Consider the following 15104-nt stretch of genomic DNA (forward strand, 5'->3'; position numbering starts at 1 on the left):
TTAGTTCATTATAAAATTATTAAAACTTGATCACATTTTTTAATCATTTATTGAATTTATAAATAAAACTGACAAACTGAAATTGATGCTTACTTAATTTATAAAAGTAATAATATTAAAAAATTTGTATATATTAGATTAAAATTTATAAAGAAAATAAATACTCCTAAAACTAATGTCTTTAACTCTTAACACTATTATGCCAAGGTGGTCAATGGATAACAAAAGAGGGTCATTTCTTGTGTTAGCATAAAAAAAAACTAAAAAGAGCGATATTGAATCTCAGAAGAACTCACTTTATATGGAGTAGTCTCTTGGCATTTCAAAAATGACTAAGGTTGAAATCGACTTAACAAAGTCATTGTTTATAGACTATGCTCGCATAAAATATATAGTACTACTCCATTTGTTTTGTTTAAAGAATGTATTTTTTTTCTAAATGTATGACCTATTCATGATACTCCATTCGTCCCCAATAAACTTTTCATTTTATTATTTCATGCGTCCATCAATAACTTCTTATTTGTTTTATAATACTATACACCCACCTTCCACTAATATTTTCAACCAACTTTCTACTATATTTTATAAAACTAGTGTCGGGTCAAAACTTCCGTTGTATTAGTGGATAGAACTCACGGAAGGAGTATATTTTTAAACTAGAAAACCATTCCTTTTATTTTATTTTATTTTATTTTATTTTATTTTATTTTATTTTATTTTATTTTATTTTATTTTATTTTATTTTATTTTATTTTTATTATGTACATATAGATGTAGAGTGATAACAAATGTTATCAAGAAAGACAACATGGAAATCTCTCTCACACACACTATCTTCATCTCTTTGCTTCCATCTTTTCTGTATCTATTACTATTAGCATTTCGCCCAATTTTCCTCACAAAATCCCTAAAATTTCCTCCAAGTCCGCCATTGTCACTCCCAATCATCGGCCACCTCTATCTCTTCAAAAAACCCTTGCATCAAACCTTAGCAAAAATCTCCCAAAAATACGGCCCAATTCTACTCCTTCAGTTCGGTTCCCGCCCCGTTCTCGTCGTCTCCTCCCCCGCAGCGGCAGAGGAATGCTTCACGAAAAACGACGTCGTCTTCGCCAACCGCCCGAGGCTGCTGGCCGGGAAGCACCTCGGCTACGGCTACACCACCCTCGTGTGGTCCCCCTACGGCCACAACTGGCGCAGCCTCCGCCGCATCGCCACCGTCGAGATTCTGTCCGCTCATCGCCTCCAGATGTTCGCCGACGTGCGGCAGGACGAGATCCGCCACCTCGTGCGCCGCCTCCTCAACGGCGGCGGAGAAAGCGAGGACGGATACCGAGCGGTCGATATGAAATCGGCCTTCTTCGAGACGATGGCGAACGTGATGATGCTGACGATCGGCGGAAAGCGATACTACGACGACGTTTTGGGGAATTCGGAGGAAAAATTAAGATTCAAAGAGATCGTAGCGGAGACTTTCGCAGTGAGCGGCGCCACTAATATTGGGGATTTCGTGCCGATTTTGAGGTGGATTGGGATGGATAAGATCGAAAACAAGCTGAGGGCGTTGCAAGTGAAAAGAGATAATTTCATGCAGGATTTGATCGATGAGCACAGAAAAATCAAATCGGAGAAACAGAGAAATTCAACATTGATCCATGTGCTTTTGTCGTTACAAGAGAATGATCCTCAAAATTACAATGATGAAATCATCAGAGGCATGATGCAGGTTTGGATAAACAATTAATTCACTAATTTAATTGCAAATTTGTAATGGTTGATTTTTTTCGCAAATTTTTGACCAGGTGATGCTGACAGCTGGAACGGACACGTCAGCATCAACAATGGAATGGGCAATGTCGCTCTTGCTCAACAATCCGGACGCGCTAATAAAGGCACGAGCCGAGATTGACTGTGAAATCGGTCATTCTCGACTCGTAGATGACTCCGACCTCCCTCGCCTGCCCTATCTACAGGCGGTCATAAAAGAGACGTTACGCCTATGCCCGGTGGGGCCGATGCTTGTCCCACACGAGTCGGCGGCTGGTTGTACGGTTGGGGGATACAGGGTGCCTAGCGGGACAATGTTGCTTGTGAACGCGTGGGCCATACAGAGAGATCCTAAGGTGTGGGAGGATCCGATGAAATTTAAGCCCGAGAGATTCTTTGACTTAGATGGGAAGAAAGAAGGATCGTTTGTGATGATGCCCTTTGGATATGGGAGGAGAGGGTGCCCTGGTGAGAACATGGCGTTACGTGTCGTAGGCCTAGTCCTGGCGTCGCTCATTCAGTGCTTTGAATGGGAGCGCCTTGATTGGGAGATGGTGGATATGTCCGAGGGGTCGGGGCTTACCATGCCCAAGGCTCAACCGCTCGTAGCGAGATGTAGGCCACGGGCAACGGAATTGCTTCAACATATTTGAACCAATTCGAAGTTAATAATTAATGTGTTTTTAATTTGTATAGAAAATAGTTTATACTACTAGTTTGTTTATACTAGCAAAATATTTGAACATATTTTGTTTATGCTACATGCGTCGAGGTTTAAAACAGGCCACATTATGTGGATGACAATAATTGACGGTAAATTTCTTCTTTATAAAGTGTTTCTGTATCTATTAATTTCTACGTTTGTTGGTTTTTTCTACGATGATTTTTGTATTTATTTTGTTTGTAGTACAAGTTAGGGGACTGAATTATGTTTAGGGCTCGTTTGTTTGCCATGTTAGGTATTGATAAGCCCACTTATCTCCCTTATATCTTCCGTTTGTTTGCCATGTTAGTGAATCTTCCTGATCCGGGGAAATAAAAGCGACCCGGTTCAAATCATGTTATTTAACTACTCTTCTTTAGATAACTCTAACACAACAAAAGTTAGCGATAGGCATTATCACAATTTTCCCGCTTGGCTTTACCAAGTACTTGTGACCTTATTGTCCCTCCACCTTCTTCTATCTACATCCCTATTCCTCACGCCAAATTCAATTTTTCTCATAAGGCAGTTACCAGGAGTGGCGAATCATATTTTCAGGTACGACCTTGTTTTTTTTTGTTTTGATTAATTGGGCGATAGAGAGCGACTAAGACGTCTGCGAGATTCGATGGTTGGGGTTTTATTTGAGTGTACGTCTATGAGATTTCTTCTGTGATCTTCTTTCCAGTAATTGATAGGGTTGTGTGTTTGCAATTGATCGAGATGGAAATTAGATGAGGTTCTAAATTGGTTTTCTGTTGTTCCTTTCAATTAATTTCGATGTCATTAGACTTGCTGCATTTGCCGTGACAATTTATTTTTTTTGTAATTCAGATTTCAAAATCAATCTAGGGAGCCTTTGGTTGGAGTCATTTATTTCTCAAAAATTTGGAGGTTGTGGTGTTTCTTAATGATGAGATGTCAATTACACTACGTTCTAAATCAATTTCAGTTGTTGTCCGTTGAAGCAAATTGGATGTGATTAAGATTAAAGTCTTTGGATAGGATGGGGGGCTGCGCTCGAGCTCCGTCTCGCCGCCGCATTTGTCCGATCTCTCGCACACCCCGACTGCTTCCAAGGTGGATCAATGCTTCTTTTAATTGCTATACTTCATCTTGTTTGTTTCATTGTGTGCACACATTGACATATTCTATTTAAATCTTGAATTCCTCTAATTTAAGGAGTCATTTGTTGTGTATTGTTTGACATGATGGAGTTGGTGATTATTGGTTCAAGAAAGATTAATTGTAGTGTTTGACTGGATGATGTTATTCATTTTCTTATTCGAACTTGTGGATTTGGAAGACTTCAACGAGTAGAAAGAAAAAAAACCTTGTCATATGCTGAACTTATAAGATTATGAACTAAATTAGTTTATGGATTTTGTGGAAGGATGATCGAAGTGGCATAGCTAGTGAGAAGAAGACACCATCGATTTCACGGAGGTAAAAATATGCTCAATTTGATATGGAGGTACTCTTCTTTTTTTCCCATCAAATATGTTGTGTAGAGAGGTGAAATTCAATATTATCCTATATATCAACTGCCTGAGTATGAACATGGCTTGCAGATTGAGAGTCTGGTCGAGGCCCCGACTTCGAGTGGATCGGTTAGTGGAGGTAGGAGTCGCCTTAGAATGTAAATAACGCTTTGACCATGTCGAAAGAGTAGCTGAAATCATCAGCTGCATTTGGGCTCATCAAGCAGACCAACCTTCTTCACACATGTCGGTGGTGTCAGCGCTGCACGCTGAGCTTGAGAGAGCTCGGACGCAGGTCAATTATCTAATGCAAGAGCAGCGGAATAGAGACGAGGCCCATCATCTCATCAAGTGTTTTGCTGAGGAAAAGATGTCGTGGGAGAGGAGTTCATCATCTCATCATCCTTCTTCACACATGTTAGGGTTAGTGCGAAAATTTTAGTTCAGCCCCAAAAATGAGGGAATGAGGACAATCTGAGAATTATGAAATATTAATGACGATAAATTCGTGAATTTATGTGTGTATCTACAGTTTGGCTACCTCATACCAAACAGAGTGTTTACAAACGTGAGATACGTGTATGTACAAACAAACCAATGTATGTGATTACTAACTCCAACCCTAAACATGAGATTGGAGTTTACAATATTGTAACATCGGTTAGACCGTCATGGAAAACAAACGAGCCCTTATAGGGGGATACACAAATAAATGTGTTGGAGCTATAAGGATCAAATAGTACATTCACTTATGTTTTTTATATATTTTTGAAATATGAAAGACTATAATAAGAAAAAAAAATAATTATGTAAAGAATTACCCTAAATGTAATTATGTAAATAAATATACAACTCACGGATTCTACTTACTAGTGTACCATCATTTTTTAGTAAAATAGAAAAAAAAATAAACATTTTTTCAAAACACAATTTTTTATGCAAATACGAGTAGAAAAGCAGTGTATTATCCTACTCATTTAGGCATTTAATAGAAGTGACAAGGGATTGTTCCTTCTAGATTGCACAAAACCTTGTCTCTACCAAATGATGGAATGTGTCGAGTACAGATAAAAGCAGTGACAAATGTAATACTAAAGTAACTGAAAGGAACCTGAGAAAGTTTAGATCGGTCGTCTCTCTCGAGCATGTAGCAAACGAAACATTGTTTCTCCAATCATCATCCACGGCAGGAGCTGCAAGCAAATATATAATCAAATGATGACACAAGTTAGAAAACATGTAAAGGATGAGCCAGGGATAACAGAGATTAGTGAAGTGTGTGATATACTATCATAATTATCATTTTCTAAGGTAAAAAAGGAAGCTACCGATATCCTCTTGAGATATAAAACAAAAAGATGCAACGGGATAGCAGACTCTACCTTTTCTAAACCAGCCACATGTTTTCGAATGTTTCATCTTCTTTTTCGTTTGCATCAAGCATTATTGCTTCAAGAAAAATTAAGCTACATAATCTGTAGGGAATGGTATCTCAACAACTTCTCTTTCTTATCCGTGAATTTGGGAGAGAAAGAGCTGAGGGATTTGGGACACGGACTGGGTTTTCCGACTATGGATTTCTGAGAAACCGAATGTATGGAAAAGACCTCATTACCCTTGACGTGCTACCGAAAACTAATCCAGTCACGGTGTGACATGAGACTCGTTCATTTTATCTAAATGGTCAAGTCTGCTTTTAACATGAAACAATTTTAAATCTGTCCAGTCCAGTCCACTCCACATAGGCTAAAGAAGTCTGAGTGTGTGATCTAACCCGCTAATTGTACGAGTGATGTTCAAGTTTAGACATGTCCGATGTCTTGAAGTTCTGGTCGTTACACTTTGTGTAATCTTCTATTTTCTTCTTGTATTTAATATATATTGTGTACATCTTTTTGAATTTGTTAGTTGATGGGGTACGAACTAAACAACTAAACCCTAATGGCGAGCCCAATAGCAGTGACGGCCCATTAGCCCAAAACCCAAGAAAGAGTATCAGTTCGGCACGACCAAAGAGTTCAGTTCGGTTCGGCACAACCAAAGAGTTCGGTCGCAGCCTACAGCTCGGTAAAAGCCAACCAATCAAGCTCTACTCTCAGATCGGCAAAAGAACCAATCAAGCTCTACTCTCAGATCGGCAAAAGCTGATCGGCAAAGTTCAGCAGTTCGGTCTCAGTATTCGACCGAACAAGGAGATAGTGGACCCATGCAGGACCTCCACGACCTCCACTACACCCACGATCTATCTAGTGGTATGAAGCAGTTGTCAACCTGCAAGCCACGATCTTGGTTCAAATGTATAAATAGAACTTAGATCAGATAGACAAGGGTTAAGCTCTCTAGATATCGAATCTCATATAGCAAGTCAGTATTGTAAGCTGTAATCCAGATCAAGCAATACAAATTTGCCCTCCTTTCTTCCCGTGGACGTAGATTTACCTCAGTAAATCGAACCACGTAACTTTCTGTGTCGTGATCTATATTTATTACCTGCATTTATTACCATCAAAAATTCGCCAATCATCACTGGCGCCGTCTGTGGGAACCAGAGAACCAAATCTGTGATAAAAGCGAGTTTTTGATCCTCTTCCACCAAAAAAATGCATACCAGATCACATAATACCCGTGCTTCCGTCCGTGATAACCATGAGGAAGCTAGTCCAGCCCGTCGGTCTGGAAAACAGCCTCGTGAGAAATCTGTCTCCAGTCCTCACGGTGAAGGAACAAGCCACTCCAGAAGTCGTCGCACCGAGTCTTCCCAGCAGCCCGATTTGAACGAGGCTGTCAAGTTGTTTTTGGCCGAGAAGCAGGATGAATTCTTAACATTCCTGCAAACAGGCCAAAAGCCGGAGACGAAAACGGCGGATTCTCCCTCTCCATCCAGACATGAAAGTCACTACCGCAGTAGTGTCGCATCTCCCCGGAGAAAGAATCCTCACCACCGACATGTTCCTCTTCCTCCTCGTTACCGGAATCACAGGAGAACTCCATCTCCACCATACCGAAGAGATGTCGGGTTCGCCATGTATGGAGCGCTGAAGACTCCATTCTCGGATGATATCACCCGAACTCCGTTGCCGCAGAATTACCGAACTCCGTCAATGACTTATGACGGGTTAGTGGATCCTCATGATTTCTTGGGACGCTATCAGTATAATATGGCGAACCAAGGTCTCAATGAGGTTCACATGTGTAAGCTGTTTCCCGAGCTGCTCATCGGGAACGCAAGGAGGTGGTTTGATAGCCTCCCTCAAGGCAGCATTAGATCTTACAGAGATCTAATGGATGTTTTTCATAGGAGATTCTTCCAGAAAGCGGAAGCCCGAATCACTTCGGCTCAGCTGCTTTCTATTCGTCAAGGTCGCGATGAAAAAATTAGCGACTTCATGACGAGGTTCCACAAGGAATGCCTACAAGTAGATGATCTCAATGATCTACTTGTCATTTCGGCATTCCAAAATGGAATACTGCCAGGAGCTCTCTACAGGAAGCTCGTTGAATGCAGTCCGCAAACAGCTCAAGAGATGTGGGACATTGCGAACCCGTTTTCTCGTGCCGATGAGGCAGACCGTCGAAAACGGTCTTTAGACAGCTCATCTAGAGGAGACAAAAAGAAGCCCGGTCATAGCGATCAGAGGCTTCCTCGCCGAACTCCTTTTGAAAGAATTCAAAGGGCACCGGTACAAGGCAGATTGGGACCACGTCTCGATCTTGAGAAACCGCCCGCTCAGTTCGTACCATTGAACAAGCCGAGAGCGGAAATTTTCGAACTGCATTCCGATATGTTCGAAAAGCCAAAGCGGATGACGAAATCGGCCGCGCGCCGAAGTCAGGATAATTATTGCTCCTTCCATCAAGACCACGGTCACGATACCGAGGAGTGCCGACATTTGGCTGCAGGTATTGATGTTCTTGTGAAAGCAGGGACGTTAAAAAAATACCAAAGCAAGCAGCCGAAAAAGAACAAGAAGCAGAGAGGTGCGAACTGCGCTCCTCAGGATCCGAAAAGGCAACAGGATCCCGAAGACGATGACGAGCCGCAATATGATGGAGTAATCCAGACTATTGACGCTCTCCCAGCCGGGAAGACTAAATCGTCCCTGAAGTCAGAGCGCAGAGGCTTCAATCGAGAGGAGCCAACGCATAAAAGGCTGAAGCAGGACGAAGTGATTACATTTTCAGATGCCGATCCCGTCCCGGCCATCTCTCCTCATCAAGACGCCATTGTCATTCAAGCAGGAGTGGCAAACAAACTGATCCACAGAGTGTTCGTGGATACAGGAGCGTCAGTTAGCATTCTTTTTAAAGAATGTTTCGATAAACTGGAAGTGGATCCAGCTCGGCTCAGTCCGGCTCCGCTTCCTCTGAAAAGTTTCGCCCAGGAGGACACCCGCCCTGAAGGTATTATCAGCCTTCCGATTACGGTGGGAAGAGCGCCTACAAGCTCCAGTATGATGATCGAGTTCTTTGTGGTAAAAGCTCGGTCCCCGTACAACATTATACTGGGAAGAGACTGGCTCAACACAGTTCGGGCCATTTGCTCTACTTATCACCTCACCATCAAGATCCCCACTAAAGGAGGGATAGCGGTCATCCGAGGTGATCAAAAGAGAGCAAAAGAGTGTTTGCAGATTGCGCTTAAAAGTGCCGAGCAATCAGATCGGCACCATCAAGCATAGCAATCACAGCAGCCGGAGTCAGAGGCAGGCTCCGGTGTGACTTCGGTCATTTCGCCTGCCTCTGACTCCGGCTGCTGTGATTGCTATGCTTGATGGTGCCGATCTGATTGCTCGGCACTTTTAAGCGCAATCTGCAAACACTCTTTTGCTCTCTTTTGATCACCTCGGATGACCGCTATCCCTCCTTTAGTGGGGATCTTGATGGTGAGGTGATAAGTAGAGCAAATGGCCCGAACTGTGTTGAGCCAGTCTCTTCCCAGTATAATGTTGTACGGGGACCGAGCTTTTACCACAAAGAACTCGATCATCATACTGGAGCTTGTAGGCGCTCTTCCCACCGTAATCGGAAGGCTGATAATACCTTCAGGGCGGGTGTCCTCCTGGGCGAAACTTTTCAGAGGAAGCGGAGCCGGACTGAGCCGAGCTGGATCCACTTCCAGTTTATCGAAACATTCTTTAAAAAGAATGCTAACTGACGCTCCTGTATCCACGAACACTCTGTGGATCAGTTTGTTTGCCACTCCGGCTTGAATGACAATGGCGTCTTGATGAGGAGAGATGGCCGGGACGGGATCGGCATCTGAAAATGTAATCACTTCGTCCTGCTTCAGCCTTTTATGCGTTGGCTCCTCTCGATTGAAGCCTCTGCGCTCTGACTTCAGGGACGATTTAGTCTTCCCGGCTGGGAGAGCGTCAATAGTCTGGATTACTCCATCATATTGCGGCTCGTCATCGTCTTCGGGATCCTGTTGCCTTTTCGGATCCTGAGGAGCGCAGTTCGCACCTCTCTGCTTCTTGTTCTTTTTCGGCTGCTTGCTTTGGTATTTTTTTAACGTCACTGCTTTCACAAGAACATCAATACCTGCAGCCAAATGTCGGCACTCCTCGGTATCGTGACCGTGGTCTTGATGGAAGGAGCAATAATTATCCTGACTTCGGCGCGCGGCCGATTTCGTCATCCGCTTTGGCTTTTCGAACATATCGGAATGCAGTTCGAAAATTTCCACTCTCGACTTGTTCAATGGTACGAACTGAGCGGGCGGTTTCTCAAGATCGAGACGTGGTCCCAATCTGCCTTGTACCGGTGCCCTTTGAATTCTTTCAAAAGGAGTTCGGCGAGGAAGCCTCTGATCGCTATGATCGGGCTTCTTTTTGTCTCCTCTAGATGAGCTGTCTAAAGACCGTTTTCGACGGTCTGCCTCATCGGCACGAGAAAACTGGTCCGCAATGTCCCACATCTCTTGAGCTGTTTGCGGACTGCATTCAACGAGCTTCCTGTAGAGAGCTCCTGGCAGTATTCCATTTTGGAATGCCGAAATGACAAGTAGATCATTGAGATCATCTACTTGTAGGCATTCCTTGTGGAACCTCGTCATGAAGTCGCTAATTTTTTCATCGCGACCTTGACGAATAGAAAGCAGCTGAGCCGAAGTGATTCGGGCTTCCGCTTTCTGGAAGAATCTCCTATGAAAAGCATCCATTAGATCTCTGTAAGATCTAATGCTGCCTTGAGGGAGGCTATCAAACCACCTCCTTGCGTTCCCGATGAGCAGCTCGGGAAACAGCTTACACATGTGAACCTCATTGAGACCTTGGTTCGCCATATTATACTGATAGCGTCCCAAGAAATCATGAGGATCCACTAACCCGTCATAAGTCATTGACGGAGTTCGGTAATTCTGCGGCAACGGAGTTCGGGTGATATCATCCGAGAATGGAGTCTTCAGCGCTCCATACATGGCGAACCCGACATCTCTTCGGTATGGTGGAGATGGAGTTCTCCTGTGATTCCGGTAACGAGGAGGAAGAGGAACATGTCGGTGGTGAGGATTCTTGCGTGGTCGCCGTTGGACATGACCGGAGTGCCCCCCGAGGTAATTACACATCGGTTAAATATTGATCCTTCAGTCCGGCCTATAAAACAGAAGCAAAGACTCTTTGCGGCAGAAAGAAGTCAAGTCATCCATGACGAAGTCCGCCAATTACTGAAAGCGGATGTGTTATTTGAAGTGAAATATCCTTCTTGGGTGGCCAACCCTGTGATGATCAAGAAAAAAGAGGGAGGATGGCGGATGTGCATAGATTTTACCGATCTAAACAAGCACTGTCCTAAAGATTGCTATCCCCTTCCGAACATAGATAAAAAAGTAGAAGCTTTGATAGGCTTCGAAATTTTTTGTTTTCTTGATTTATACAAAGGATATCACCAAGTTTTAATGGATGAGAGTGATGCTTCAAAAACGGCTTTCATTACTGACTTCGGCATTTTTGCTTACAAAAAGATGCCATTCGGTTTAAAGAATGCCGGAGCCACATATCAAAGGATGGTTGACAAGCTATTTCGGCACCTAATCGGAAAAGAGGTTGAAGTGTATGTTGACGACATAGTCGTTAAAAGCAGAAGCACTTCGGAGTACGAAGACAATCTCAAGTCCACTCTCGACGTGCTCCGAAAAGCCAACCTCAAACTCAATCCCCAAAAATGTACCTTTTTGGTAGATTCGGGAAAGTTTCTAGGTTGTTGGGTTTCAAAGGAAGGACTCAAGGCAAATCCGCTAAAAGTTCAAGTTGTTCAGAACATGGCAACGCCGAAGTCCATACATGATGTGCAAAGGCTAACTGGATGTCTAGCCGCACTGAATAGATTCCTTTCCCAAGCAGCCGAAAAGCAAATGCCGTTCTTCAATGTGTTGAAGAAGGCACCAAAGTTTGAGTGGGGAGTCGAGCAGAAAAAGGCTTTTGACGAGCTCAAAAGTTATTTAGCCGAGCTTCCTATTCTCTCTGCTCCAACAGATGCCGAAGTGATATTCTTATACTTAGCGGCATCAGATCAAACCATTAGCGCGGTGCTTGTACGAGAAGAAGGCCTAAAGCAGCTTCCCATCTACTTTACAAGCCGAGCATTAAGAGGTCCAGAAACAAGGTATCAACCTCTGGAAAAAATTGCTCTGGCATTAGTAAATGCAGCAAGGAGACTGCGGCCATATTTCTATGCTCACAAGGTATGCGTCTTAACCGATCTTCCACTTCGGCAAGTTTTGACTAAGCCTGAAGCATCAGGCAGAATTGCCAAGTGGGCCATAGAGCTGGGAGAACACTCAATAGAATATCTACCTCGGAAAGCCATCAAGGGACAAGCCTTGGCAGATTTTCTTGCAGAGGCAAAGTTCGATCAAGCAATCCCTGTTATTGCCGAACAGAAAAATCCTGCCAATGACGAACTAACACAGCCCCAGGAATCCGAAGTAGAGCCGCCGGACTGCTGGAGTGGATTCGTAGATGGAGCTTCGAATAAGACGGGAAGTGGAGCTGGTATTCTACTTATCGCTCCCGACGGACACGAGGTAACTTATTCACTTCGGTTCTTATTCCCAACTACTAATAACGAAGCCGAATACGAAGCCCTCCTTGCCGGACTTCAATTAGCGCAAAGTCTATTTGTCAAATCTCTCAAAATCCATTGTGATTCACAAGTCATAGTGAATCACATGCTGGGTACAAGTGAAGCCCGAGATGAGAGGATGAAAAAATACTTGGACAAAGCGCAAAGCATTAGCCGAAGTTTCTCTTATTTTCGGATAATCCGCATTCCCAGAGCGGAAAACAGCCGAGCAGATACTTTAAGTAAGTTGGCCTCATATCCGAGCTCAAAGGTGGAGGAATTACTACACCGAAGCATTGATGAAGCTGAGGTACATTCAGTAACCAGCTCGCCGAACTGGATGACGCCGATCTTACAGTATCTAGATCAAGGACAACTGCCCGAGGATAAGAGAGAAGCTCGGAAAATCACATGCCGAGCACTTCGGTATGAACTTCATGAAGGAGTCCTATACAGAAAGTCCTACCTTCAACCGTTATTGCGATGTGTAGGACCAGAAGAGACGGACTACATCCTTAGAGAAGTTCATGAAGGATCTTGCGGTAGCCACATCGGAGCTAGAGCTTTAGCTAAAAAAGTTCTGAGATGGGGATATTATTGGCCAACTTTGGTACAAGAAGCAGTGCAGCTCGTCAAGACATGTACGAAGTGCCAAATCCATGCAAATATCCCAAGGATGCCGCAGACCGATCTATGTGCTATGCAAAGCCCTTGGCCTTTTATGCAATGGGGCATAGACATAGTAGGACCACTACCACAAGCTCCTCGGCAAATGAAATTCCTTATCGTTGCCGTGGATTACTTCACGAAGTGGGTGGAGGCTGAACCATTAGCTACGATAACGAGCTCGAAGGCATTGGATTTTGTCTGGAAGAACATAGTTTGCCGATTTGGCATACCCCATATCCTCATTTCGGATAATGGGACTCAGTTCACCGACAAGACATTCAAGAATTGGTGCCAAGAGCTGAATATTCAACAGCGGTTCACTTCGGTCTCTCACCCACAAGCAAACGGACAAACGGAAGTAACAAACCGTATTCTGGTGAAAGGTTTAAAAGCTCGGTTAGAACAAGCCAAAGGACAATGGGTAGAAAATCTTCCTCAAGTCCTATGGTCTTACCGAACTACACCAAAAACCTCAAACGGTGAAACTCCGTACAGTCTGGTGTACGGCACTGAAGCCGTGATTCCGGTTGAGATCGGCATACCCAGTCCCCGAACTCTTAATTTCTCAGCAGAACTGAATGAGGACGGACTGAGAGCCGAACTAGATCTTGCCGAAGAAAGAAGAGAATTGGCCTGCATAAAAGCAGCCAAGTACAAGGAGCAAGTAGCCCGGTATTATAACCAAAGGGTGAAAAAGCTGCAATTTCAAGTGGGAGATCTCGTCTTGAGAAACAATGAAGTAAGCCGAGCAGAAAAGCTGGGCAAACTCGAACCCACATGGGAAGGTCCATATCGGGTGTCAGAAGTCCTCGGCAAAGGGTCTTATAAATTGACTCACATGTCAGGAGAACAAGTACCCCGAACATGGCACATTTCCAACCTCAAGAAGTTCCATTTGTAAGAGACAGTCCGGTCAGTCAGTCTTGTGTCTAGTTCGGTCCTAGGGATATGTGCTTTCTTTGTTTTTTACTTGTTTTTCATGCTTGTCGTTTTATAAAAGTTTAAAACCTTTTTCGTCTTTTTTATTTGTCTTTATGTGCGTTGTCTCTCTATGTGCGTGTCGTCTCTTACAAATGTTACTGAGGTATCTTGTTCTTTAAAGACTGATCCCCTTTTTAGAACATGTATTAAAGACAATTGTGAGTCCAAGCTTCTCAGGAAGATACAAGACTCCACAATTCAGCTTAAGAAACAAGCAGTTCGTCTGAAACGAACTGCAAAAAGGGAAAGTCCGATCCGAGCGATAAAACTCGCCAAATTAGGACAAAGGGAAAGTCCGATCCGAGCGATAAAACTCGCCGACACAAACCAAGTCCGGTCAAAGAAGATTTTACTTCATAAGACCACTTCGGTTAACAAAGGGAAAGTCCGATCCAAGCGACAAAACTCGCCAAATTAGGACACAAACCAAGTCCGGTCAAAGAAGTTTATTTCATAAGACCGAGGACTAAGTCCGGTCAAGGAAGTTTACTTCATAAGACCAAGGACGAGTCCGGTCAAAGAAGTTCACTTCATAAGACCAAAGACGAGTCCGGTCAAAGAAGTTTACTTCATAAGACCGAGGACGAGTCCGGTCAAAGAAGTTTACTTCATAAGACCGAGGACGAGTACAATAAATGAAATAAAAAATCGCTGAACTGTAAGTACGCAGTGATAGAAGCGAAATAAAATCGCTGAACTGTAAGTACGCAGTGATAGAAGCGAAATGAAAAAAATTTCATTTATTAAGTCTTGTTCGGCATACAACTCCGCTGCTCTACGAGAAGGCGTTACGCTATTACAAAGGACTATTCTACTGTCCACGGTTGCTAAAGTTGAGCCACCTATTCAAAAAATCCTCGTGAAGCCGAGTTCGGGCGTTCCGGGCAGCTGAAGAATAAGCAGGTCGACGAGATGCTCTGATCGACCTACCGCCTCTTCCCTGAGTCCGGGAAGTTCTGGCACCTCGGCGGCGAAGAGTCTCTTCACGAAGCATTTGTTGATCTTGCTCACTCATAATCACAGCTCCTCTACGAACTTCAGTCCGTCCTTGTCTTGACGTTTCCGGTTGCTCCTGAGTCCGTTCTCGTCTTGACGTTTCCGGTTGCTCCTGAGTTCGTTGCTGATTTGGAGTAGGATTTTGAGCAAGTGGATCAGAGGTTTGAGCTGGAGTGTGAGCATCTGTTGGCGGGAAATGCCTAAGGAATCTCTCGATTGAAGGACGCCGGGAAAGAATGATGTCGTACCGAGAAGCCCAGCGCCGCAATGATTTCACAACTTGTTGGCAAGCCGAGCTCTCCAGCGCATTGTTCCTCCGGAGTACATGAAGCTCCTCCCACAGTTCATCAACTTGATTCTGAACTTCAGATATGCTCATTCCCCCGCGTCCGCAGATGAAATCCTCATATGCAGTCCTCTCAGCGACGACAATATCCAGCTCG

General features: G+C 43.8%; 1 protein-coding gene across 1 annotated transcript; it reads left to right on the forward strand.

Moving 5' to 3' along the window:
- The first annotated feature begins 810 nt into the window (after positions 1–810).
- LOC121754241 (cytochrome P450 81Q32-like) lies at positions 811–2628 on the forward strand. The gene is made up of 2 exons (XM_042149617.1): positions 811–1729; positions 1806–2628. Exons 1-2 carry the CDS (start codon positions 812–814, stop codon positions 2421–2423), a joined length of 1536 nt encoding a protein of 511 aa, XP_042005551.1. The 5' UTR covers position 811; the 3' UTR covers positions 2424–2628.
- The last annotated feature ends 12476 nt before the right edge of the window (positions 2629–15104 follow it).

The sequence above is a fragment of the Salvia splendens genome, chromosome 1, assembly GCF_004379255.2.
Source record: "Salvia splendens isolate huo1 chromosome 1, SspV2, whole genome shotgun sequence".
In the NCBI taxonomy this organism is placed as follows: Eukaryota; Viridiplantae; Streptophyta; class Magnoliopsida; order Lamiales; family Lamiaceae; genus Salvia; species Salvia splendens.

Excerpts from the sequence above, each read along its gene's own strand:
- LOC121754241 (XM_042149617.1), top strand. The coding sequence starts at position 812 with ATGGAAATCTCTCTCACACACACTATCTTCATCTCTTTGCTTCCATCT. Across the intron at positions 1,730-1,805 it reads TCATCAGAGGCATGATGCAG|GTGATGCTGACAGCTGGAAC; the intron begins GTTTGGATAAAC and ends ATTTTTGACCAG.